This window comes from Armigeres subalbatus, chromosome 3 (assembly GCF_024139115.2).
Source record: "Armigeres subalbatus isolate Guangzhou_Male chromosome 3, GZ_Asu_2, whole genome shotgun sequence".
Classification (NCBI taxonomy): domain Eukaryota; kingdom Metazoa; phylum Arthropoda; class Insecta; order Diptera; family Culicidae; genus Armigeres; species Armigeres subalbatus.
This window is the reverse complement of record NC_085141.1, coordinates 18,126,387-18,154,279: the sequence shown is the minus strand read 5'-3', so window position 1 is coordinate 18,154,279 and position 27,893 is coordinate 18,126,387. Positions and strand designations below refer to the sequence as shown.

Genomic DNA, 27,893 nt, shown 5'->3' with positions numbered 1-27,893 from the left:
ATATTGTCACGCTCCGCATCAGTCTGGAGCAGGTCTACGAATTCCCAGGGTCCCTTTATGTGCTATTCATTGACTACGAAAAAGCTTTCTACCTTCTCAATTACGAGAATATATGAGGCGCACTAAGACGCAAGAGGGTTCCTGAGAAAATCATCGGCCTCATCGAGGCACAGTACGAGGCCTTTTCGTGTAGAGTGCTCTTGTCCGACCCTATCCGGGTCGTAGCTGGTGTGAGGCAAGGATGTATTCTATCACCGTTACTGTTCCTCATCGTAATCGACGAGATTCTGGTAGGTGCGATTGACCGTGAACCAAACCGCGGGCTGTTATGGCAGCCTTTAACCATGGAGCACCTAAACGACTTCGAATTGGCTGATGACGTTGCACTGCTCGCTCAACGGCGCTCTGATATGCAGAGTAAGCTCAACGACCTTGCCGAGCGCTCCTCTACGTTTCACAGTAGTCGGGCAACCAGTGGAGAATGTTGAAAGCTTTCAATATCTTGGTAGCCAAATGGCGTCAGATGGCGGGACCAAGATCGACATAGGCGCACTGATCAAGAAAGCAAGGGCTGCCTTTGCGAGTTTCTCCGAGTTTGCGAGTAAAACAGGCAGATACAGGCACAGGCAAAACAGGCACAAAAATACGAATTTTCAAGTCGACACACACACATCGCTATTTTGCTCCAACAAACCGAAGTGCTCTGAATGTGGTGATGTTCATAATTCATCTGATTGCGAGCAACAATCAGACGTTTGCATTTGGTAGTCATATGGCTACTGCTTCTGCCTCATACGCAGGAGGTCGTGGGTTCAATCCCAGGTCCGTTCCATTCTCCTACTTTGTATCTTTCTCTATATGTGTATTCTAGCAGTAATTCTAGTATTCTAGCAGTAATCTGATAGAATTGGAAATGAACTATAAAGCTCGTTCCCTACATCCAAATAGAAATTTCATCAGTTGCTTTCTCCTATCTATCACATTGGCAGCTCGTTAACCAAGACGGACCTCTGCCTCTCGAACCTAACCCAAACATTCCGATAAATTCCGTATGAACTCGTGGCAAGTGCAGATGTATATTCGGCTTGCAGTGGGCGATTGCATCATCATTTTCTCTCACTTACCTACATTGACTTGCGATCTGACGTGACAGGCGCCAGTATGACCTAACAAATGAGATCTCACCAGCACCAGTCCCAAGCAAACATCTGTTGGTTCTCTGTGCAAGAACAGCTGATCTGGTCATAATGCAGTAGCAACTACGAACAGTCAATCAAACTCAAGCTTCCAAATTTTTGGTTAAAAAAATGAACATAACATAATAAAACGCTATTTAAACCTCATACAACATACCCTTCCGGACATCTCTTCCGACCAAATCCTGTTTCGGATATCATTAGGTATATGAAACATGACAATGTTTAGATGGCTTTAACAGTGTGTATTTAAATCATTTCCTGCATAGTACGTAAAAATATATGTTTCCTTGTTTCCCAGTGCCATAGTCCCACTGCTATTAACTCAAGGACGACACACAGACACAGCTCATTCATGCTATATTTCATCACACACATTCATTTACGCTTTTGAGTGGCACTAAGCCTAAAATATGCATGCTAAAACAAAATAAAATATGAACGTTTCAAACATAACAGCCTAATAAAATATTAAAATTCGTAAAATCTAACACGGCAGACACAAAGCATGAACAATTAAATCTAAACTTGTGATCATAACTAGGACGCGATTGGAACGCATCGCATTGCCGACTATATTCGAGTATATCATTTTGAATTTTAATCCTCCCCCTGCTTTATAGCTTAGAGCTCTTTTTCATACTTTTCCAAATCGTGCAGCACTTCTAGCACACAGGCCATACTCCACGCCTGCGTCCGACAAGAATCATTGCAGTATGCTCCGTTTTCGTTGGTCAATTCGGCCAACCCGCGCCAGTGGTTAGTTTGCAATTCGTGCAAATGTTTCTGCAGAATTGACCATGTTTCTGCAATTGTTTCCTTGAGCAGTCCATTGGCTTTGGCAAAGATGAGTCTAGCGCGAAGATAGAATCCAATTGGCCAAACCCACTCGGGACCGTTGTGATAATTTGCTCCATGTGATACAGTTTTATCGTCACTATCGATCGAGTTGTCGTAATTTCCACGGTAGCCCCAATCCTCTCGGTCCAACGTTTTCATGCCGAGCGGTCCCAGGAGATACTTTTTGGCGTTTTCCAATGCCCTCCAGGCATGCTTCGGATTGCAAAGCTCCGGGGCAGCCACCAACGCGATTGGGAAGTTGCACCGGAGCTGGAAGTCAGTCCACGGAACTTCCGAACCCAGCGTGTCTTTGTAGATACCCTTTTTATTTACATACTGGCTGTCGCTGCTCTCATCGACGTAGAATTCCTTCTCAAAGTTGGCCCCGATTTTGTTGGCCCATTCTTTATACGTCCAAACGGTCTTGGTTCCATTGCTGGAGGTGCGTTCCACGGACCCAGATCCTGGAAACACTTTCTCTTCGACCATTTGCTGCATAAACCTTAGACCGGCCATCTGAAGGCCAACGAGTTCCACCGCGGAACCATCTCGGGGTGATGAGGGAACACCCCGGTTGCCGGCCTTATCGCTGGAGCCCATCTTGTCCATCCACGTGCCACAATTGGCATTGTTGCCGCCAAAGACAAACCCGGTCTCCGGATGGACACCGATTCGGTTGTTGAAACCCTTGTCCTTCATGTGGGCATCGATGCGAGTACCGGCATTGCGCTCGCGGTACGATAGTCCCTGGAAGTGAACGGCTAGCGCCTCCTGAATGGTTTCGTACAATAATTGGTCCTGAAATATTGGTTTTAAATTAGATTCAATTATCGGTCGTCCGAAATATTAGATTAGATTTACGATTACGATTTTCGGGTTCCAAATAAAATACAACAATAGTAGAATAACGCAAGTACTTACGCATTCACCAGGCAACTTCGCTTCAGAGTCATCCGTCGGGAACAATCGAGAAACCTTATCCATAAGAATTTTCTTTCCATTTGGTGCTTCCTCGACATACTGCCGAATGCAATACAACCACCACCAGATGGCGTCACGACAATTGAAGCGAGGATTCAACCCACCGTCCAGTAGATTAGGAATCAAGCCGTGTCGCAGGCACGCTCCGAATCCGAGAATCATATACCGTGCTTCATCGAACCGTCCGGTCAGGAACATAAGTCCGCGCAGCGAAATGAAGGTATCTCTACCCCAGCAGCGCATGTATCCGGTTGCGAAATGGGGTAGCCCGGCAGCTAAAGTTGAACACCTCTGTGGTGGTTTTGGTGGACTTAGATTGGGACTGAGCGTCGGAAGGTTGGCCGATGGAGCTTCTCGAATGCACTGAACAGATCCCAGAGCCAGACGTCGCCCAAAGTTGGAACCATGGCGAACAAAGTCCGACATCAAATTGCAAGCGGCGTTAACAGCCAAACGATGCGCGCCCGTAATGATGACGTCGAAGTAGCTGGGAATCATGTAACGAGGTATTTCTTTCAACGGGGTCAGATTCTTCTCCAGCCAGCTGGCAACCGGCACCAAATTCGGGTACTTCTGCAAACGCTGTGAGCAGTAATCTACAAATAACATACAACGATGAGCCTTGTTGCTAAGAAGGTTTGGACAAGTAGATTTCTATTATTGGAATGTGAGTAGATAAACTATGTCTTGGCCACAAAATGCTTTTTGCACAAGAAACACTCAATAATAGAAACTAACCCGCTGAAATTTTACGTTATTCTGTAGAGTAAATATCTTACCGATTAGCCAATTTCCCATTCGTAGGTTGTTTGCCAAAGGATGACCAAGGTCGTTGTTCGGTCCGATGTCGCTCAGTATTGAAACCACGCCCTGCAGTCCGCAATAAACCAAATCGCCGTATCCGGAAATATTGTACGGGCCACCACCGTTGTCGCGTTCCTCCTCGGCACAGCAGTAGAGCAAATTGTTGAAGTCTACCAAATTAAGCTTGCCCAGCAGGTGTTGGAGCTCCGCATATCGTGATCCCTTTTCCTGGTGGAGCTCCCGGACCAACGACTGAAGATTATCAAAGTGCGGTTTCATTGTGTCCTTCAGGGCAACTCGCACCGCCACCACCGATCCAGGCTTCAGATTGACAAAATCCAGCTGTGTCGTGTTGCCATCGAAGGTAGCGTTCTTCTGGAAAATGTCAGACTCTTCGAGTTTTAGATTCTTTCGCAAGTCAATCACATACTCCTCAACGCCATTGATATAGCGTTCGTCCTTCTTGAAATCCGTGGGTTGGTCGAATGTTTGACCAGTTCTGTAAAACATGTTAGTCGAATCAAAACGCTGAAATTATGCGAACTTCGGTAACCTACTTCTTATAGATTTGAACCTCGAAAATGATTTCCACTAAATCGCCCTCAAAACGCAGCGGGCGAACTCCCGTCGGGCCAGCCCAAGGACTCGGATAACTGAACGCGGTGTGTGCTACCAGGATGACCGTTTCATGGTTCTGCGTGGAGTGCCGCGTTACGGCCACAATATCCGGATGCATTTGGTCGACAAACAGCTGATCGAATCCGCGCGTTGCTAAGCCTCCATGCAGCAAATTGAATGATTCCTTCACCGCTACAATACCGCTCGACTTGTTAACGTGTTTACCCCACTCTTGATACTGGCGCTCTTCATCGACCACGTGGATCTGAAAATGAAGTTAGATTGAAATTCTGCTGAAACCACAAGTTAAATTCTTGAGGGGTAGACACAGAAAATGTCGGGAAAATCTGCATTTGTCTTTTTGTAAAAATTAGTGCAGCAAGCTCAAACATCATAAAAGCATTGAGTAGACTCGTTCCATTCTATTTCAAAGCTTAAAATTTTACAATGTTTGTAATTATTGTAAATATCCGGCTTCTGTTTGATACGAACTTCGGGCAACAGCTTGCATGAGATTCATATTTCGCACACATCGTTTCAAACTTCGGACGCTCGATTAAACAGAACCAAGAAGATTTTTTGCAAAGAATTCTTACTAGACTGACATTCAATTGTTTAGTTGCATTCAGTTAACATGGATTAGCAGAATGGATCTAGCCGTGATTAACCTAGAATTATGAGTCATTTAGATGTTGCTTGATGAAATATTTCGATGAAATATTTCAGTTTTCCTATACAAAATGAAGTGTCCGAAGTTTGAATATGTCCGAAAATTTAATATTTATAAAATATTTCATTTATTTGGCAGGCTTAGTCGTGTGTGACACTTTGCGGAGCCGCAATTCTTAAGTATGATATTTGTTTACAATGTATATCATCTTATCGTTAACAGTTAGTGGGGAAGGGACATAGACTATAATACTCGTCCGAAATTTGATTATCCACGGTACAAGTTTGTTTCGTTCCGATATTCGACAAAAAATCAATATTTCGGTTTGTTTCGTTTTTTGTAAAAAAAAATCTTGTATCGCAGAGCATGTGCATGTACGCTGCGGTTAAATATATTTTACGGTAAAAATCTAAACTTGTAAAAGATTTACTTAGAGATTTAATTCCATATCCTCAACGCATTTGCAATAAAATCAACATTGAACATGAGACCAATCATGCATTCTTGAAATACCTTATTATGTTTGGTCAGTTACAAGCTCGACAACTTTATTCAACTGATTGGCATTATGAAGTAATGGAGACGCATGCCATGCCATACGTATATAAGCAAAAAAAACTAAAATTTTCAAAAAAAATGTAGCTCAAAAACGGCCTTTTCAATTTTTTGACTGTATGTGTAAAAACGTTTGAATTTTCATTTACAAAAATAAAAAAGGACAGTCGTTGTGGTCCAAAAACTTAAAAATTTAAAAACATCATAGCCAAATAGCTTCTGAAAAGGGAAAGCCCATAATGACGTAATGCCAAGTCCGTTTGGCATAATGCCATTTGGCATAACGATTTAAATGTCTAAACGCAATTTATCATAAAGAACATTTCACATAACGATTATTTGGCATAATTTGTTAGAGGCCATTTGGCATACCGACCATTTGGCATAATACTTGAAAAAAAAAGTATTAAATACAATGGGCCGTTTGGCAAAACTGTATGAAGAAGTACATATTTACCTAGAATAATGCAAAAGAGTAGATGACCTCTTCTTTAAAAGTACGCATTTGCCCTGGATAATGCAAAAGAGTAGATGACTCTTTTTTTAAAAGTACGCATTTGCCCGAAAAGGGCAAAAGAGTAAATGACTCATTTTTTTAAAAGTGCGCATTTGCCCTGGATAATGCAAAAGCATAGATGACTCCTCCTTTAAAAGTACGCATTTGCCCGGAATAAGGCAAAAGAGTATATGACTCCTATTTCAAAAGTATGCAACTGTTGTGGGGTTTTGTTGATAACTTCCTAGGAATCCGACCGGAAAACACTAGCCAGGTCTGGTGCAGCACATAATGTACATTATCGTTCCCAACAGTTCATAATATGGCTCCTTGGTAGCGCCACCATCTCGAGAAATATTCAAGTTTTTTTCTCAATAGATGTCTTCGTAGGATTGCAATCCGTCATTTTGAAGCGTCCTAAAAGTTTATCAATGTTCTTTTGTTGACAAATTTTCATAATGTTGCTTTCTTGATCATACTGTAGTTTCATGCCTAGGAAAAGCTGATTTCACCGCAGAAAAGATATTTTAGTTACTAGATAAAGATTGTCGCTGTCGTCGCTGTCCGGAACATCTTTTGCTGGCGAGGATAGGGGATCTAAATGTCAAAGAAGGAAAATCCATACGATTTGACAGGTATGTACCACACATGTTTCGGACAGCAGAACAAAGGGAACCGAAGCGACAATCTTTATCTAGTAACTAAAATATCTTTTACCGCAACCATCATAGAAAACATTTCACCAAAGACGGCAAGAAGCAACTTCTAGCCATCTTTGATTTCACTTAGAGCGTTCTTAAGCTTCACAATCGTTTTAACTTCCTTTCAGCCATAAGTGAATTGTCGACGTTAATAATTATAAAGACTTCATCTTATGGTAGTAGTCTGGTAGTATAGAGGCAATAATCGATTGAATCCTAAGCTCTACAGCCGATCGTTGAATTTCTTGTTCCAGCACCTCGGGACTGAATAAATTTTCGAAACGAATTCGTAAAGTAATTTCTGGAAGAATATTTTAAAGAATGTACAATGATATTTTTGAAGGAAATCTTAAAAGAATCTCCGAAGGAGTTTCCTGAATATATTTTCAAGCAATTCCTAAAGGTATTTAGGAAGGAACTCGAAATAGAATTTGCGAAGAAATTTCTAGATTTCTACAGGAGTTCCTTCGGAAATTCCTTCAGGAACTCCGGCAATTGATCCGGCAATGAATCCAGTAATACCTTCAAAAATTCTTCCAGGAATTCTTTCGGAATTTTCCTTACACATTAGGTCAATACTTTCACATCGTATTCTTTCTTTAATTTCTTTCAAGAAAATCCTAAGACCTCCGGACCCCCTTCGGAAACTCCTTGAGCAACACTTTTAGAAATCATCCCAGGAATTTCTCAAACAATTCTAGACTAAAAGTGATGAGTGTTTCCGAGACATTCTTGAAAATGTAGTCTAATGCGTTAATTGTTTGTGAATGGCAGGTAAAACTCGTCTCGTAGGTTTTCTCAGTACTTTAGCAACTGCAGTAGAGCAGGGCATGATTAGCCTCCACCACCCTGTAAGACCGCATCCAACCACTCACCTTAGTCCTCCAACCCAACACCAGAAGTACCTTCGTTAAGTATCAATTAAGGGGTGGCGTAATTGGGTCAATACTTGAAAAAGGAGGTCTTGACTTGAAAAAGGAGGTCATGAGCCTGGGATGCGGTCGGATGTTACAAAGTTACCAAAGTTGGAAGTTGAAGAGTAGAGATGAAGTACTTAAGACAAGAGAAGGCATTGGGGGCAACCCCACGGTCTTTACGTTGGAAACTCCAGCAAGAACCGCCGTAATTTCCTGGTTCCGTAGTCGGCCCAATCCGGCATTGTTTCCGCTGATAGTCGATTGCCCTTCTTATTGAGCATCGAGTTGTAACGAAGCAAGAAGCGAGCCACCCGGCGATACCACCGCCCGGTAAGCCCGCACAGCCACAGAAGGGAGGAACCAAGAAGAGGAAGGAAAGAGTAGTGCAGTGCTGCGAGGAAGGCCGCGGTGTTGAACTTAATCTAGAATTAAAAAAACACCTAAATAAAGATTAAAAAAAAATGCGAGGAAGGCCAGGGCTCTAAAGACAGGTTAACTAGTTGGGATTTCTTTGAAAAATCATCCGGAAACAACTTTGGGAATAAATCCAAAAATCATTTTTAAATTCCCCCTCAAAAAAAAAAATTAAGAATTACTTCAGAATCTACCTAATGAGTTCCTTCGGAATTCAAAACTTCTTCCTGGAATTCCTTAGAAAATTCTTCGAATCATTCATTTAGAAATATATTTACGAATTCCTTTAAACATTATCCGTAAAAACCTTCCGAAACTCCTTTAGAAAGATCTACGGAAAATATTCCAGTAATTCTTTCGGATATTCCTTCAAAAATTCCTTTGGAGATTCGTTCTGGAATTCCTTCACTGATTCCTTCCGGAAATTATTAGGGGTTTGAAAATTCGCTTAGGAATTTCTTCGGAAGTTATTTTTTTTTGGAATTCATTGAGGAGTTCCTTCAGGAATTCCACCGGAAATCCCTATGGAGATTATTTCGTAAATACCTTAGGAAATTTCTTCAGAAATTCCTGTTAGCGTCGAACTTAATTTCTGAATTAAAATAAAAAAGACGTTAATAACAGTTCAGTTTTTTCAGCAACTCTTTTAGATATTTCTTCGGAAATTCCTCTGGAATTTTCTTCAGAACTTCTTTAAACATTTCTCAGGAAATTCCTTTAGAATGTTTTTCGGTTATACCAGCGGAAAATGCTTTGGATTTTTTAGGCATTCCTTTGGGAAATAGTTTGGAAATGCCGTTTGGAATTTCTTGGCATATCCCTTTGAGAAATCTTTGACTTTTTCGTTGAAAATTCCATCAAAAATTCCTTCAAACATTTTGTTGAAAATTCCTTCAAGGAAGTAATAAAATTTCTGGAAGAATACATCCAACAAAATATCGGATAGAATTCAGGTATTTTGTATGGTTTAATTGAAGAAAAGAATTCCTAAAGGAATCTCTGAAAAAATATCAAAGGAATTTCCGATGAAAAAATCATAAAATTCTCCAGACTTTTATTCAGGAACTTCTCTAGAAATTCCATCGGAAATTTCGAATATAATTGATAAAAATTACCCTGATATCAGCTTTTTTTTCAGAATAATGTTGGCGTACATAATTAAATATTTATGATGAACATATTCAATTTGGCGAGTCACGTGCCCCATCGTGCCCTAGTTTAAATCCACTAAAGATCGCGGATACTCAATAAATAAAACAAACGGTGCAACGAAAAGGAAGCCTTTTGTTTCCAGTGCCTCTAAGCCTCTTATTTCCTGTACTTCATATAGAAATAAAATGACGAATACAATTCTTCGGGTCATTTTTCTTAGCAACGAACAAGTTGGTAGGAATTGTTCACAAGAAAAGCTGTTTCACTCTGCTAGCTGAGCATTATATAAAAAAATAAAATTCGCCCATAAAGTACATGATACATATCGAAGTTTACCTGTACCGTGGACCCCCGATAATTTAAACGGTACCTCAGTCAAATTAACGGGGCTCATTTTTAATTACATACTTTATTTGCATCAGAAAAATTGGTTTCTGGCTGCTCTCTTTGCTGGTTTGTTCCGTTTCACGATGGTCCATTTTTCTTTTTTCGATTCCACGTGCTAAATGACGTTTGATCCATTTTTAATTTAAAAAATGTTCAAACGAACGGGGTTCAAAATAAAAAGTGTTCAGCTAAAAAACGGTAATATCACCGGGAGTCCACGGTAGTTTAATCAGACGGCAAACTGTGTTTGGATATGCAATTCTTCTTTCAAATCGACATGGAGAAACACCGTCTTCACGTCCATTTGGTGGAAAGGAAATCCCAGTTGAACATCAGCGGCGAGCACAGTTCGAATAATAACAAGCCGTGCAACCGGAGCAAATGTCTCTTCATAATCCACACCAGCATTTGGTAGAAATCCTTTCACCACTAACCTTCCCTTGTGCTTGATTATACTTCCACTCACATCTTCTTTCGGCCGAAACACTCATTTAGTATTGAGGGGTTTTACTCCTCTGGGGCAACTTGAAAATCGAAAGACTTTTTCTTTTCCACCGAACCACATTTCAGCAGGGGTAACTACAGTTGTCGGAAATGGGTTCATCATATTCCCGCAGGCGCGCGTAGCTTCAGACCAGAAACGACCTCCAAACGGTACATCGCAGTGATTAGCTTGAATATATTTTAACGACAATTCAACTTCGTAAAGGCTTCCTCGAAAGTGTCCTGTGGCCAACACCGTACCGTTCTTTTTGAATAAAGCTACATCAATTTCGGCACTGACATGAGATTTTCACGCGACTCTGGGACATTCATGTTGAAATGTACTCATCAGAACAGCAACACGGTCTTGTCGCTTACAAGGTGGTCACTGCACCCGAAAGTGATTCGCCCAGACTTCTTTTTTCGCAACATTTGCATCAGCCATGAAACTTGTTGTAGCGGTTGGAATTATTAAATAAAGTTATGTTTGTATCGAATTAGTTTGCCATTCTTTTACTGGGTACGGACATAACAAAACTGGTAAGATCTTTCTTCGCTGAGTTTGCTTCACGCTGACGACAATCCTTTTTCAAATATCCACGACGCCCTAACTTATGGTACACGCTGATAAACTTCTGGAATTTCTTCTTTGAATCACCAGAAAAAGCTGTTGACTTGTCTAGCTTTCTACTGCTAGTAACCACTGCTTAACGAGGTCTGCCTCCGCAACCTTCTCCAGGGCCGGAGGCAGACCTCGTCCTGCTCCACATGCAGTATCCTTTTCTCGGACGATCTCGAGGCACTCGTCCGACAAACAGCCCAGCAGTAACACTTTTGTAATCCTATCCATTTCTTCGAACTTGACTTCTCGGCTTCTAATGCCGAAGCCACTTCGGTGAGAACTTCCGCAACGCCTTTAGCTTTGAGAAACAGTCGGATGCGAGGTTTTACTCAAACAACTGAGTAAAGTTATTGGGCGTTGGTTTCCCAATTCCTTGGCATCCTTAACTGGTTTGGAGATGGAAATAGTTATACCTTCCTTCCAACTAGCTAGAATAGCGCCTGAGCGCCACATTGTATTTATAGTTTCCAATAATTGAACTTTGGTCCTGAATGGAAGACGGCGTAACATGGGGTAGCTTATGTCGTCGTTGCCTACTGATTTACTGCCTCCTTTGTCTAATGCCCAAAAGAGTTCTTGCAATGTGAAGTCTTCATTTATGCTGTCATCGATGCTTTCCGAGTTGATTTCTACTGGACTCGGATCTACAGGCGGTGGTTGCTACATGATTTGGCTCTTCTACTATTACATCGTTTACTTTCAGAGCATAGTTTCGAACGTAAGTTTTACCACATAGTGTTCCTACTTTCTTCCACATTTCGCTGCTGGATGTTTGAGGATTGAAACTACCCACAAATGCTTCCCACGATTTTTCTTTGCATTTTGTACTACCTTCTTTGATTCGCTCCGGGCTTTTTGGAATTCTTTTAAGACAGACTCGTTTAGATGCTCCATCCTTCTAAGGTCCTTCTTACCGAGTTTTTGTCGTTCCACCATGGTGTTGCTCGCTTACGCACATTTCCGGTTGTTCTAGGAATGCTTGACGTTGCAGCAAGAATGATCCTCTCACTGAAATCCTCTACTGATAATAACGCATCTCTTGGAATGAGTTCCAAAATAGAATCTTCGTATTCGTTCCAGTCCGCGTTTTCTTGCAGGGCGATCACTACTGGTAAATATTTGGTGGTCAACATCTGTAGTTCCGCATATCTGCCTTGTATTCCATTCAAGTTCCATTGTAAAGCTAAAGTTAGCTCGCATGTTGGTTGATCCTGTGGTGAGGGCGAGCCCTCACCTCGAGCAGTCGCTGTAGGCTTATCACTGGTAAGAGAGACGTCTTCAGTCGGGGTTGGACTCATATAGTTGTTATGGTTTCTTCTATCCCGTTCATGGTTTGTGGTGACAAACAATGTTGCGTTTTGTTGGCTTGTGTTAGGAGTATTGTAATACGATTGGCCTTGGTATAAATTTGCTGGTGGTGAGAAATCATTGGACAGTGATGTTCTAACAACGTATTTGAAAGATGTACTTGCCTGTGGAGAAGGCAAGCCCCCCACCTCAACTGCCGCCGAAGGCTCATCACTGCCAAGTGGGACATCCTCGGTCAGGGTCGGAGTGGGGTTATGCCTGGGGTTTACGGACCCCGTTCCGTTGCTGATAAAGTCTTCAACCCTGTTGTTTGTTTCCGTAATGCTGTTATCTTGGTCCGTGCGTATATGGTCTTCATCGGTGGTGTCTGTCGGCGTATTTTTGCTGCTAGTCTCGGTGTGGGTCATGAAAAGCTTGGTGGACATGATTTGGTACTGGTTCTTATTCTCCGTTTGTATATCGCATTCTTGCCCATTTCGTCTCGTTAAGATGCGCTTTGGTACAGGACTTCGGTTGTCGGGAGAATTATTTTGCAGCCGTCTTTCGAAATTTTGTACGTCATGTTTATCGTTCTTTTAACGATTAGTTAGATCTTGGTTGTTATTCGTGCTTGCTAATGTTCCGTCGAAGCTTGGAGTGGCAAGTCGTCCGAAGTTTTCGGATTTGCATGTGCAACTTGCTCGATGACTGCTGCATTTGGAAAACCGTGTTCTGCAATTGTTCCATTTGCCTGTTTTTCTCGTTCAGTGCCTCAATCAGCTTAGCAATCTGCTCGTCTCCAACAATGCTTCAACTTTCACAGCATCGATGCGTGGTTGGGCTGTGATTTGGGCATAACTTACATTGCCTTGTTCGACTCTCTTTCTTCGCGTCGGCAAACGAGAAATTGAAATCAATTTTTGTTCTGATTATGCTAACTTCCTTTTGGTATCTCAGGCATTTCCTATTCCTTGGGTTATGGTTTTGGTCACAATTTCTGCAGAAAGCGTCTTCTGTACATTTGTCCACCATGTGACTACCTGAACAATTGTAGCAGATAGTACATTGTTTTTTTAGTCTGTGCATAGTTGTAACAACCGTAGCATAGAAGTGGATTGGGGTATGGGCGTGTTGGTACGCTTAACAGCCCCACTCTCACTCGCTGGGGGTAAGTGGTCTTACCGAATGTCAAGATTAGCGCAGGGGTGTTAACCGCCTTTTCGTTTTGCATACGAGTAATTCTTCTCACTTCTGTCACGTGCTGTTCGGCAAGTTTCTCAAGCATGTCTTTTTCGGTCTCTTCTATCAGGTCATAGGTAGAAATGACGCATTTGCATTTGTTGAGAAACGGGTAATATGTTATGTTTATTGCGGTGCCATCAACAAGTGTTCTCAGTTGCAGAAGTTTTTCAGCTTGTGTCGGGTTTCTTACACAGTTTGCTCCTTGCTTTTCGCTTCTAGCTGAATCGATCTGTTCGACGAGTCTTTCCACACTTTCAGCAATCATGAATGGTTTTGCTGGCAGTTGTCCTTCGCTTGCTGCCATTTGGAGTACAATCAGTTCGCCAAACTCATTTCGCTGATCCATAAACCTTGGGAGTCTTGCTCTGCCCGACCCGCTAGGATCGCCTCCACTAGTGGAGACCATGTGTTTTAGCGTTCGAAATCGGTGTTAAGCGTGTCGCTCAGTCCGCAAAAATTAAAATCAATAATTCGACAACAGTAACCTGTTGCCTGCCGCTATAGCTGAGGCGGACTGCACACTTAAATCATTTCACAGATTTCGGTGAATTTATCTTCAATTCACCGAAATCTCAACAGCAGATTTGTTCGGTAATTATTTCACCGATTTTCTGCGGTATTTTCCTTTGTTCAACTGTCAAAACTACAAAAATCTGTGAAATTTTTACCGAACAGTTTTGCTGTTGAGATTTCGGTGAAATTTCACAGAAATCTGCGATTTATTTTAATTGTGTGGTTTTAATATCGTTTAAAACTGCACTTCACGGATGTAAACTAAGAATTTTTGGTTTATTCTCACTTCTTCACCGGTTAACAAAATCAATTGCACTTGTCATAAGACGAGTTTGTACAATCTTAAGTACGAGTCAAGTACGAGACATTGAAGACGGCCTTACTGTTGAGGTCGAAATACGTATCTGTCAAGATACAATTAAGTGGTGGAATTAAATGGGATTGTACAAACTTCTAGTAGATCTTGATAAAATGTGTGCTTCAGGTTTGGATGTTAGAACACTAATGATTATTTATTGAAAATAACAAACTTAGGTTACTAAGCACAACTAGGTAACTAGGGGTAATTGCGACGCGTTGCTAAAGGATGTCGCGGGTTACTACACAACACTCCTCCCTAATCTGCGACGCCTATAAATCGGCAAAACTTCTGCTGGTTCTGTGTCGCCAGTGGTTTGGTGAATCCATCTGCCGGTTAGAGCTGTGCGCCGCGGCCGCCGACGATTTTCAAGCGCCGCCGCCGCCACCATTTTTGACCGGCGCGCCGCTGGATTTTTTTTACCTCGCCGCCGGTAAATTTTAGGCGAGCCGTTGAAATATTTTTATTATATAATATTATTGACGTAGTTACGTTTTTGGGGTTAATTCCCCACCCCCAAATTGTTCAAAGAAAAACTCCGTTCAAACCCAAATAAATTTGAAAAATTTCGGCTGCGCCGCTGATATTTGAAATTTGTTCATTTTCCACTCCCACCCACCTCTTTGTAATGCTTTTTGCAAGGAAAGGTTTGTAAATGTGTATAGGCCGTAACGCTCAAACAGATACCCACCCACCCCTAAAGAGTTATGTAATTGGGTTTTCCCTCAGATTTCACATTTTTTACTCGAAGAATTCCCTTTCTAGGAGTTTTAAGGATTCCTTTGTCCAGAAGTTCTGAATATTTAATAATACATTTCCTAGAATTCCTGAATGGGGAACTCCTGTGAATTTCTTTTGCTCTTCTTTGTTGGCATTAAATCCTAATTTGAAGATCGCTATATCGCACAAGGTGTCTACTCATCTGTAAAAACAAAATTCTCCGATTTTCCAGTTTTTTTCAGGTGTTTTACATTAATATCCAGGCAAAAACAAACGTGCCATTAGCATATAGTATTTAGCAACAAAATGATCAATTCATAAAAGTAAATATTGCAAAAAATATTATTTTAAAGAATGTGTTGATGGCATCACAAAACAAATAAAATTTAAAAAAAAAAAAACAAATAAATAACTTAAGAAATTCCTCCAGGAATTCCTTCGCAAGTTCACCCAGAAATTGCTTCAGCCATTCAATCAAAATTCCTTCAGGAAACACATAGGAAATCCCTCCAGGTATTCCTTTGAAAATTTCTCCATAGATTCCGTCGGAAAATTGGTTCAGAATTAAGAATTTTATTAAGAATTAAAAAGATTAAAAATTGATTCAGACTTCCTCCAGAATTTAATTTGAACATTTCTTTGCTAAAACTTTAGTTTGTTTCGAAAATTCCTTTAGAGATGCATTTGGCGATTCCTCTACGATTTTTTTTAATTCCTTTAGGTGTTTGTTCGAAAATGTCTTGTAAAAATCCCTCGGAAATACTTTGCAGATTTCTTCTGATAATTTTTTTTAGGAATTTCTTTGGGAACTTGGTTAAGACTTTTATCGGAAATCTTTTTGAATTTTATTTCAGCTGTTTTTTTTTAAGAAACTTAAGAAAACTTCTTAAGGAAATGTTCCGAAAATATGTTTGGGAATTTCTTCAGGAAATCCTTCAGAACTTCTTACGAAAACTCCTTTAGAAAATGCGTTGATGCAAAAATATGAGATTGTTGGGTCCATGACGTTAGGCATAATACCTTCTTTATGTCATGGGCTGTTTTTGGGGCATTTTATGCTTAACACCTTTATGCCTAACGTACTCATGCCTAACGTTCTTATACCTGTTCGAGTGACCAACATCTAGTTTGCTTGAACCTAGCAGCCAAGGTACCGGTACTATAGCTTAGCTTAGCTTAGCTTAGACTGACTGTACATATCAATGGTTGCTACTCCGTGATTGATCAGAACTGGTGCAAATTGCACTACGATCCAAGCAAATAGTGGTTGGGATTTACCAACTATTCTCGAAGTGCACGTTTCAGCAGCTCGCAAATATTGATCAATAACGGCGCCGGCCAAGTCCTTACAGTCAGTTGGGAAAGGGAGGGAATGTGAGTGTGTGGTAATTGTTGCTACTAGAGACCGAGAATACCTCTGCATCTCCACATTTACCACGGGAAGGAAATAGTGTTAGTTGGGTGGGGTAATCAGTAACATAGATCGGGATTCACCATGGAAAGTGATGTGACCTATGAAACTTCTACACAGCAGTATTAGCATTTCCTTATTTGTTCAATTGTTCATTCTTCGCGAGAATAAACAATCAATCGCTCAAAGTGAGCGATTGTTCATTTGAATTTCGGATTAGGCGCCCGCGTTATCATTTCATTAACGTAAGAAAAGTAAAAAAGAAACGGGATTGAAAATAATTGATAGTAATCGGAAAGCTAATGTTATTCAGCAGCCCTTATTTTATCTCTATTTGACGTTAAGTAAGAATGTAGATTTACGTTCATTTTACATGTCGTTTATTTTGCATTACTTGCGCGCGCGTGTGTGTCACTTGCCTTGACCAGTATACCGTAATCAGGATCTCACTGGTATTAATCCTGATGTGCCGGTTGGCACTCGTGTTGGGCTTGTGCGCTTTGAGCGGCACACGGTCGCTTCCCAGTCTACATAAAATCGCACATGGTGCAATACAAGACGCTAAATTGGAGACGATATACATACATGTTGTGTGGAAAAGTACCTCTATCGCCTGCACTTCAGCATCCTACACGACACCATATACGTTCATGTGTTGACTGGGTTTGATAGGGCCTGCTTATGGACACATGCAGCTTTTTGTAGAGGTTTAACAGAGCCCACTGTCAAACCCCACCACATCCTAGGCAGGCCCCCTAACTCGCAGTGGCCATGGGGAGGGGTCGTCAGGGCCTTGGACATAGTCCCTGCTGCCCCTCCTAGCAGCCAAGGTACCGGTACTATAAGTGTCAAACGGCCAAGTTATAGCCTATTCAGAATTACGCCATTTATGATCATAAATATCATGATAAACAACAACCTGATGCCATTCCCATACATTCAATTTTCTTTCTCAGCTTCAACATGATATTTATTACGATAAATAAGCTAATCGTAATCTGAATAGGCTAGTAAGCTTATCGAAGCATATTTTGGCAGATTAATTTCAATGGTTACAGCGCCACTAGCGTTCTATTACTGCTTTACTGTAAAAACCTTCGGAAAATGCTTCGGATATTTTTTTGAAATTCCTTGGGATTTTTTAGGAACTTATTCAGAAGTATCTTAAGGAAAACTTTAGAAAACACCTGGAGGAGTTTTTCCGGATATTTTGCTTTTAAGAATTCTTTGGAAATACTTCGAGAATACCTTTAGAAACTCGTTTGAAAAATCCATTCGGGAATCCTTCAGTTATTCTTTCAAGAATTCCTTTAGCAAAAATTCTTCACAAATCACTCTACACTTTTTTTTAAATCCCTTCAGGTTCCCTTTCTGGAATTTCTTAAAGAAACCATACGAAAAATCATCCGGAAATTCGTATTAAAATTCCTCCGGGAATTCTTTTTGATTTTTAACTTGGAATTTCCTCCAGAAATAATTTAGAAAATTGCTAATCATTCTTATGGACACTCTTTTATTGATTTCCTTCGGAAGTTCCTCCAGGAATTGCTTTAATATATTTTTTTAATATATTCCTAAAGGCATTTTCCAGGTGGGGAGAGATTCCCTGATAATTTCAGGTTTTCCAGGTTTTTTTCAGGTAGTAGACACCGAAGTTTAGTGTTCATTAAGCATTTCCACAGTTATTAACTACGAGATTTTTTCAGCCGATTCACCATTTCTCGCTCAACTTTTCAAAAGGACCTAAGTAACATTTTTTTCATGAATTAATTTGAATACAGCAATCAAAAGCTTTCATGTTGTTCTGATGATTGCGCTATTCAAATTAATTCATGAAAAAAATGTTACTTAGGACCTTTTGAAAAGTTAAGCGAGATTTCTATATTCCTGTGTAATAAAACTAATATGATGATGCTCAAAGTCATCGTCAAAGTGTCAAAGTCAAGTATCAAAAAACCTACGCCGTAACATGAAATGAATCCAGTCACTTTCAGCATGGCCTTGCTTTGTAGCTACCAGGATAAGGAAGGCATAATTCAGAATGTTTGCGTGTATTTTTATCACGAATTACACTCCCTCTCGGAAGAATTATTGAAGAAATTCATGAAGAAAATTTATAAAGAACTCCTGTAGAAATCACTGGAAGAAATCGTAAAGAAATTCCTGATTTTTTTTAAAGGAATCTAAGGAGAATCTGCTCATAGAATTCCTGAAGGGATTCCTGGGTAAATCTATAAGGAATTCTTGAAGAAGTTCTTGGAGGGATTCTAGGGGTCAGCTTTCGAAAAAATACTTTACTTAAACATTCTGGTAGTTTCAGAAGAATTCTTTGGAACTTTCGAAGATTTTTCTCATGTAGGATCTCTGTGAAATTTTATGTGATTTCCAAAAGAGGCCATTGCACCATTTCACCTCAAACTGTTTATTAATTAGAACAAACAACAAAAGTTTTCTCACACTTTCTCGCTAGTGTACAGTGTTAAAATTATATATATTATGCTTTTATTGCATGAGAAATGCAGACATTTAAATTGCTTGAACTGTTTGAAGGAAAATTTTGGACCACGCCGATTGAGCCGCCGCCGCCGCCGCCGAAAACAATCGCGGCGTGGCGCCGGCTGAGCCGCCGCCGCCGTTAGAAAAATACATTCACGCCGCCGCCGGTTCAAAGTAGATCGGCGCACAGGTCTACTGCCGGTTGGCTTGAAGTAGGCGTATAGCCAAGTTTGACCACACCGTTCTCCAAGTTCTCGTGAACGAAATGATATCGGATGCTAATATGTTTCGTCCTGGGATTATAGGATCCGTTACCTGCGATGCTGATTGCTGATTGGTTGTCGCAGTACATCGGGATTGGTCCAACGATGGCGAATTCAGACCGAAGATTGTTCCACCACATGGCCTCTTGTATACTTCGAGAAACTGCCATGTACTCCGCCTCGCATGTCGATAGAGCTACTGTCGGCTGTTTCTTCACATTCCAGGCTATAGCGGCTCCCTGCATCGTAAAAACATAGCCAGTTGTCGATCTGCGGCTATCGGGATCTCCTCCCCAATCAGCATCGCTATATCCGGCCAGTTCTCCATTCTGGTTTTTCGTGTATCGTAATTTCTTCATCGCCGTGCCCTTCAAGTATCGGATGATACGCTTAACAGCTTCCCAGTGTGGTCTACCAGGGTTCGACGAAAATTGGCTTACCGCATTTACAGCAAACGCAATATCGGGTCGAGTTGTCTGGGCCACAAACGATAAACATCCTACTGCTTCCTTGTATGGCACATCTCTCATTGCTGTTTCTCTTTTCAGTCTTCGGGGCCATCGACTTCTCCAGTCTACAGCTCGGATCTGCTGGAGCTGCTACCGGGTTCGCATTTGTCATACCAAAACGTCGAACGATTTCCTCAATGTATGCCTGTTGATCCAACGAAAGCTTGCCACCACGTCGATCCCGTTGGATCCGAATGCCGAGGCAGTGTGTGGCCTCCCCCAAGTCCTTCATTTTGAACCTCTGCATCAAGAAGTCCTTCAGCTTCCTCTTCAATCGTTGATCGTTCGTGAAAATCAACAGGTCATCCACGTATATCGTCACGAAGAGGATCTTCTCCCCATCCAGCATCGCGATCTCTGCAGGCCAAATTCTCGTAGCACCTCGTCTAGTTTCGCATTCCATACTCGGCTTGATTGCTTCAGGCCGTATAATGCCTTCTTCAGCTTGCAGACCTTGCCGTTTGAATCCTCGAATCCTTCGGGCTGAACCATAAATATTTGTTCGTCACCCAGTTCGCCTTGCAAGAATGCGGTAACCACGTCCATCTGATCCACATCCAAGTCGAACTTCGTTGCCACCGCCATCAGGTACCGAATGGTCGAATATCGTACTACGGGAGCGTAGACTTCCTCGTAGTCAACGCCAGGCTTCTGTGAACACCCCTTCACGACAAGACGCGCCTTGTATCGCTCCGGGCTTCCATCAGGTCCTCGCTTGACGGCAAAAACCCACTTATTCCGGATGGCTTTGCGTCCCTTGGGTAGGTTTGTTAACGTCCAGGTCTGGTTTTCGCTCAGTGACGCCATCTCTTGCTCCATCGCTGCGATCCAACAATCACGGTCAGGTCGACGCATGACTTCATCGTAGCTTTGTGGAATATCCTCCAAAACTGTCAATGGAGTAGATTGCTGGGGGGGAATTGCATCACCAGTAAATGTACCGAAAGTTATAAATTCATCATACTTGCCTGGACAGATGCGCTCCCGACCGCTGCGCCTCAACCCTTGTTGACTTTGTTCAACTGGTCTTGATTGTTGCGGTGGGAGCGCGTGATTGGTATAGGCATCTTCATATTCATCGCTAGACGTCTCCAGTGTGTTGTTGCTTGCTTCTTCTTTATCGTCATCATCATTATTGGTGGTGTTCGCATTTGGACATTTAACAGGCACTATGATCTCTTCAGTAAATATCTCCAAGAATTCCACCGGTTGAACCTCTTGAGGACACTTGGTACTGACACCCTGCTCGTCCTCGTTAACCACCTCCACGTCACGGCTGACCTCGAACTTGTGACTCTCCGGGAGGTAAACCCGGAATCCCTTTGTGTCCTCGCAATAGCCTACGAAAATTCCCTTTACCGCTTTCGGATCAAACTTCCTGCGCTTGACCTTTGGAACATGGACCATCACACTCGTACCGAAAACTTTCAGGTGCCGCAGATCAGGCCTTATGCCGGTCCACATTTCTTCAGGTGTCTTGTTTCCAATGGTTCTAGTTGGTGATCGATTTACTAGATACGCTGCAGTCGATATTGCCTCCGCCCAGAATTCCTTCTGCATACGCGCATCGTTTAGAAGACATCGAGCCTTTTCCACAAGGGTTCTATTCATCCTTTCTGCCGTACCATTCTGCTCTGGAGTGTATGGACACGACCTCTGATGACGGATGCCATCTTTCTCCAACGCCTTCCGGAATTCGTTGCTAACGTACTCTCGCCCATTGTCAGTCCTGAGAATTTTAAGTTTTCTACCTGTTTGCCGCTCCGCCTTCGCTCGAAACAACTTGAACGCAGCCAGAACTTCACTTTTGGTCTTTAGAAAGTAGACTGCCACTCTTTTGCTTGCATCATCTACGAACGTGGCGAAATATCGACTGCCACCCAAGGAAGGTACCTCTACTGGTCCGCAGAGATCGGAATGCACCAGCTCCAGCAGTTCTGATGCTTTGGATTCGGTTTTTGGAAATGGTCTTCTAGATTGTTTCCCTTCCAGACAGACTGTGCAATTCTTCACCTTCTCACCTTGAAAATCAACGCCATCGGACACGTTCTTGAGCTGCTTTAAACTTGAATCATTCAGATGGCCCATCCTCCGATGCCATAGCTGTATTCCGTTTGCCAGAAACGCTCGCTCCGGCTGATTCAATCGATATAGACCGCTTTCTTCCTTACCAGAAACGACCAGCTCACCAGCCTCGTTCAGCACCACACATTTGTTCGCAGTAAACTTCATGGTATAACCTCTCTTGCAGATCGCACTTACCGACAATAAATTAGCGGCCAAATTGGGAATTTTTAGCACTTCGTGGACATCGATCGTACCATCTGGAACCTGCACTGCAACCGTACCTTTCGCCATAGTCTCCATGCTGCCATTGTTCGCGGTCCCCACGGCGTGCTGCAATGCCGTTTCGTGAACGAAATTCTGGTTCGGTCTGGCCATGTGACTCGTCGCTCCTGAATCAAAATACCAGCCTTCCGCTTGAACATCGCCGATCGCAAAAATACTGCAGAGGCCATTCGACTTCGATTTCGTCTTGATCAGCAACTTATCCGGACACTTGGACGCAAAATGGCCTGGCTTGTCACAGTTGAAGCACGTCTTCTCGGGTTTCTTCTTACCATGTGATTTGAATTTGTTCGAATTTGTGCTTTTCGTGTATAGCGCCCCACCATCGTTGCTGTTCAGTGGTCCCCTCTCGAGCTTCACATCTTGAAGGATCTTAGCTTTCACCGCATCCGACGTCAGATTCGCTCCTGAAGCCTCCAATCCCATGATCATAGGTTCGTAGTGTTCTGGTAGCCCCATCAGCAGCAACGCCACCAACCACGAGTCATTTACCTTGAACCCAATCGAAGCAAGCTTGTGGCTGGTACTCATTAAATCGTTGACGTATTCCTCTACGCTTGAACAGCCAACCAGACGAATAGAGGTTAACTTCCTCAGTAGCCCAATCTTCCTCGTCAATCCGGAGTCTTGAAAAGCTGTTGATAACTTGTTCCACGCTTCTGCTGCATCCGCCGCATCCTGGACGAGACTGTAGTTATAACTCTCCAGGCTCAGGCAGATTGTTGCCAACGCACGCAACTTCACATCTTCGGGAACCTCTTCTCCAGCCGCAGGACTCACAGCGCACCAGCTACCTTCACGGATTAGGATCATTCGCATAGCGAATGCCCAAGTGGAGTAATTCTCGCGTCCCTTCAACTTCTCTATGGCCGGCATCGCAACGGACCCCGTCGCAACTCGAACGCTTCCTGTTTCAGGTCGACTGCCGTTTCCGCCGCCAGATTGAGAACCGGAACTTCTTATTGGAGATGTCATCTTCAATTTTCAATTTTTTTTCGGTTACCGGCTGGTCCCATAACCTCTAGTAGATCTTGATAAAATGTGTGCTTCAGGTTTGGATGTTAGAACACTAATGATTATTTATTGAAAATAACAAACTTAGGTTACTAAGCACAACTAGGTAACTAGGGGTAATTGCGACGCGTTGCTAAAGGATGTCGCGGGTTACTACACAACAAAACTCGTCTTATGACAAGTGAAGACATTCCACTAAAAAGCTCAAAATAATTTTCTTAACAAAATCAATTGGAAAAATAGCTGAATTTTCGCTTGGATAGTTACAAGATATCGCTAGAAAACTTTGATTACATTCGCGCGCGTGGTGCATCAAAGCCGCTTCTTGTCAAAACTGATTTGAGGTCTATTGGCTGAATGTGTAATGCGAATGAATGTTAGGAAAAATAACAAGTGGTGGTTACCAACGGCGTAACAATGGACCACTGTTGGCGATTGGCTACTACGCCAATGTTTCGAAATTTAACGATTATGAAAAGCGAATTCAAGGCAGAAAGATTTTATGAAGACCGGACATTTGGTGGAAACAGCTTTACTTACATGATGTGGAACCAATTCATCGTAACCACGATTGCTTCCCGTCGCACAACACGCCATGGAAACCAATCCCGCAGATGGTATCAAATCGAAGATCGAACGTTTTTCCACTGGCGATGGGTTATCATGCGTCAGATCTAGGAATAGAGCGTGCGCAATGCTCGGCGCTAAAATACGCTTTGGATACGGGAAGAACGCTCCCACCGGATCCCCTCCGTACCGGTATACGAGACGACCCTCCTCATGAGAGTCCCATGCCGACAGAGCCTCTGTTGTAGAAATGCAATTAGACTATAAACAAAACAAATTAACCTTTTTACATTACCTCGAATCAAAGAAGTGATGCCCAACCGATTAACGAAAATGTTATCCGTATAGTCCGAATTGGTGAACAGTTCCGCAACAACGTACAATTCCGGATTGACCTTTCGCGCCGAATCCAAAAGATACTCCGCTACGTGCAGAGGCGTCGAGTGACAATTGTCCAACCGAACACCGTCGAAGATCTTCGCTGTCGTATCGACGTATTCCTTCATGTGCTTCCACAGATACGGACTGTCTTCCGGTTTGTCCCCGTACCTGAGCTTCACACTGTCACCCCAAGCGATCAACTCTCTCCTAATGTAGACATTGCCCGTACCTTCCTGAGGTCGAGCAAAGTCCTTCAACGGATCGCTGTTGATTACCCACCCATTGTGAGCCATGAATAACTTGCCGGCGCCGCCGTACATCATCTCCTCAATGTCCTTCAACGACTTGCCTTGGATGCCATAATGCGTGAAGTATTTCATGAACAACGGATACTTCACAGAAATGCCCTTGACCTGTGGACCATCTGCTTGCACACGTTCATAACGCGTTCCAGCCAGACAGTTCTCAATGGCATAATCCAAATGAGCTTGAATTTCTTTTCGAACCTCCTCGTTCAACCATTGCAATTTTGAGCGGAATGTTTCAGCGCATTTGCGCTTCCGACTATCTTCATCAAAACAGTCTGAGCGGAACACATTATAAGTTTTCATAGCTCGGTCCCAGTCGATCTGAGCTCCCAAGCGTCGATACTCCACATCATATTTTAGTTTGATATCCCCCTCGGGAACATCCTTTGCGGCAGTTGGACTGTGCTTGGAAGCCTCTTCGTTGAATCGGGTCACGTACTTATCCACATCACACTGATATAGTTCGTGCAATTTAATTTGCGGCAGATAGTTGGAGTGAATTTGCCAGCGAATGGCCTGCAGATGGTCGTTAGTTTCAACTAATTTTGGGACTCCGACATGTTCAAGCAATTCAGCGGCAACATCTTCTCCGACTCGGGCTAACATTGCGTCCAACAGGAAAGCCGGCCTCAGATGAGGACTGGTGAAACAATTGTAGCTGCACTCCGGATACTCTCGGATCCAAACTGACTCGTTGGCAGTATGATTCAGAACAATGTCGCAAATCGAAGCAACGCCCCACTCATCACGAATTTTCTTAATCACCTTATCGACGTCTCCGAACTCAACGGGCTGATCACCATTCTGGAACTCGGGATTCACTTTGTTCTGATTCTTGAGGGAATAGGCAGATCTCGAGCCACCCAACTCTTGAATCGGCGTGAAGTGAACCATATTGTAACCACTTTCTTTGGCAACTTGCAGCTTTGCTTCCCAGGTTTGCAGCGGACCCATCAGCTTAGCAATGACCGTCTGACACCGAATGGCTTCCAGCGGAAGTTGTGCTGCGGCGGCACCTTTGCCAACGGTTAGCGTTGGTTCAATCTGCACGTAAAGACCGGCTTGTTGCTCCTCTTGGCCTTCGTACAGGATGTAGAAATGGTACGCTCCGGAACGGGTGAGATGAACATTGCAGTAGCAATCGACGTCCCGGATTGAGAGGTACTTCGAACCGTTCAATTGAAGTTGAGTTCCCGTTGGTGAGAACCATTTCAGCTGGGAATACCGATTGCGGTCAAAATCTTCGCCTGCAATGACGTGAACAGTGTTATGAAGAAGAATAAAATAGAAAAGATTATACTAAATACAAATAAAAAAAACCATGGTGCGATAGACAATACACAGCATTGTGTATCAAAAACACGCATAACATCGTATGACTGTGATCGCACAGATGCAGAAGCTCTAAGCAAAATGATCAATCTTTCATCAACAAACGGCGCCAATCCGTTTCAACAAATTGATTATTATTAATATAATCGATTTCCTTTTTCCTATGAGGATTGATCGGAGTTCTGTGAAATCGCACCAAGCGACAACAACAGAAAACCATTTGTTTGTCCAAGCTTTCGCTTCACAGTTTTGCCTTTCTCGTACAATCCCTCAACCCAAAACTAAAGATATCCTAAAACAAAATGCACGTATGAACTGATATAAAATGATTTCCGTTATCCTTTTACGAATAAAATGTCACAAGTCAGTTGAAAAGCCGCTTGGTGCGGTTTGACAGCACTCCGACCAATTATGGCGCTAATTTTAAAACCATTCTACAACATTTGTTTAAAGTCACATCACAAGCAACGTTTTCTTATCAGTTTTAACATACATGTGATGCAACTATATGAATAGAATTTCTCGCGCCGTCGGAAACGACCTTCTAATGTCACTCAATACTCATTAGGAATGTGGAAATTTATTCAAATTTTCTTGTAAGTACTCACCATCAGCCGGGTAGTTACAAAAGATTGCCACTCGACGTCCCAGCAGCGATGGTCCCGGATGGACGTGCACCATGGAGTTCTTTTTCAGGCGATAGAGCGTCCCCTTACCGGGATCATTGTGATGAATCGCCAGCTTTATCGTTCCGGTCTGATCGGCCATCTTATTCACTTCAAAGATCGTAGGCAGTTTCTGAAAGAACGATTTATAACGAATTAGACTCAATCTGCGCAAATTACAGAAACAAATAAACCACCTCATAGGAAAGAAATGACCCCATCTTTTTTAACATTGTAACGCACTGTAGAGAATTTAACTGAAAAAGCAAATCACTATGTAGCCCCTACAAATTACTGCGTCTTTTTTCAAAGAAATAACCTCTGTTCGAACGATCTTGACGGCACCCCAGATGATGAGCAACTAAACCAAGAGCCTGCATTTGAATTGACTATCAGTGTAGAAAAAAAAAACGATGTGACACGATCTAATCGAATGCAGTTCATAACTCCGAATTACTAGCAGCTGATAAGCAAACCCAAAACAAATCTCTGCAGTAGGTCGTTTGTATTTTAGTTTGTTTATAATGCCGTCTAATCAATAGAGGAAGTCTTCTACCTCACATGATGAGTGAACGCAAAAGGCAAGCGTGCGATTGACTTGTTCAACGGTGAGTGAATCCTCTCTTTGCCCAGGAACCTTTTGTTACGAGGCACTCGAAGAATACGCCAAGCACAATTTTCTAAATTGACTCAAGCTTGTTTTCGATACTCGTAAATTTATTTGGAATGTATGTTTTCTACATTTATATCATAGTTAAAAGTATAATAAGTAAATAATGGTGACTAGGGGAAAATTATTTCGATTTTTACATCATACATAAATAGTAAATTTTGAGAAAAAGGAAACAATCATTACCCATCTATACAACGCAATATGAGAATGTAGAATGTTTCATCTGGTATCTCAAAGACAACCAGGTGTTCAGAAACAGTTGAAATAGAGGACGAAAATAACTCAAGCTGTTCAAATGATCGTTGATGATCGCACCAGCTCTGAACACCTGATCCAGCTAAACTTTTTGCGACGCACTTTGCGAGGTACTAATCATGCAAATTCTAAGCTACCCACTTACGCAATGTGGATTTGGTTAATTTTTATTCATCTGAAATCTAGGCCAAGACTGCGAGACATTACACCACTGTTCATTGCGAGATCCAAATAAGATCCTTTTTTATCTCGTTCAAGGTGAAGAACGAATAACTCATTTTTAGCAAGTTTCTAAGCGGTATTTTGCACTTACCACGTTCGACAGGGTTTGCATAACTCACCTCAGTCAACTAAATTCAATAAACTCCACAGTTTCCCTAAAAATTGTATGAATCTACACCAATTTTATCTAATCTATCGCTCTTCCAGCCGAACACTTTTCCTCTCAAGGTGACCTTGGGTGGGTGGTTGTTGTTGACAGCCGTTTGCTTTGGAAAAGCGTTACGATTCTGGATACCGCTACTCGGCTGACGTTATGAAAAAGATAAACAACGGTCGACGAGGGAGTGCACAGTTGGCAATACATGCGATCAATGATTTACAAATGCAAAGGTAAAGATAGATTGCAAGCGAATGCTACATTTCCAGGCCTATACCGATAATTATACCGATAAAAATCAGTGAAGCTAATGAAATAATGATAATAATGATTTG

General features: G+C 42.2%; 1 protein-coding gene across 2 annotated transcripts; it reads right to left on the bottom strand.

Moving 5' to 3' along the window:
• Nucleotides 1-1,420: 1,420 nt before the first annotated feature.
• On the bottom strand, nucleotides 1,421-27,659 carry LOC134224611 (glycogen debranching enzyme). Of its 2 annotated transcripts, XM_062704021.1 has the most exons (9): nucleotides 26,571-26,768; nucleotides 26,449-26,508; nucleotides 26,195-26,384; nucleotides 23,861-25,501; nucleotides 23,539-23,804; nucleotides 4,379-4,704; nucleotides 3,797-4,320; nucleotides 2,958-3,613; nucleotides 1,421-2,834 (listed from the first exon to the last, which is right to left on the bottom strand). In XM_062704021.1, the coding sequence occupies exons 2-9, from the start codon at nucleotides 26,482-26,484 to the stop codon at nucleotides 1,821-1,823; spliced, it is 4,653 nt and encodes a 1,550-aa protein (XP_062560005.1). In that variant the 5' UTR covers nucleotides 26,485-26,508; nucleotides 26,571-26,768; the 3' UTR covers nucleotides 1,421-1,820. The 2 variants fall into 2 exon arrangements, with proteins under 2 accessions (XP_062560005.1, XP_062560006.1); XM_062704022.1 differs by lacking the exons at nucleotides 26,449-26,508; nucleotides 26,571-26,768 and adding an exon at nucleotides 27,521-27,659.
• Nucleotides 27,660-27,893: the final 234 nt, after the last annotated feature.

What these genes read in the sequence shown, in the direction of transcription:
- LOC134224611 (XM_062704021.1), bottom strand. Translation starts at nt 26,484, where the DNA reads ATGTTAAAAAAGATGGGGTCATTTCTTTCCTATGAG. An exon ending in ATGAATTGGTTCCACATCAT is followed by an intron (nt 4,705 to 23,538) that starts GTAAGTAAAGCT and finishes CTTCATTTTCAG; the next exon opens with ATCCACGTGGTCGATGAAGA. An exon ending in GAGGTTCAAATCTATAAGAA is followed by an intron (nt 4,321 to 4,378) that starts GTAGGTTACCGA and finishes CATGTTTTACAG; the next exon opens with AACTGGTCAAACATTCGACC.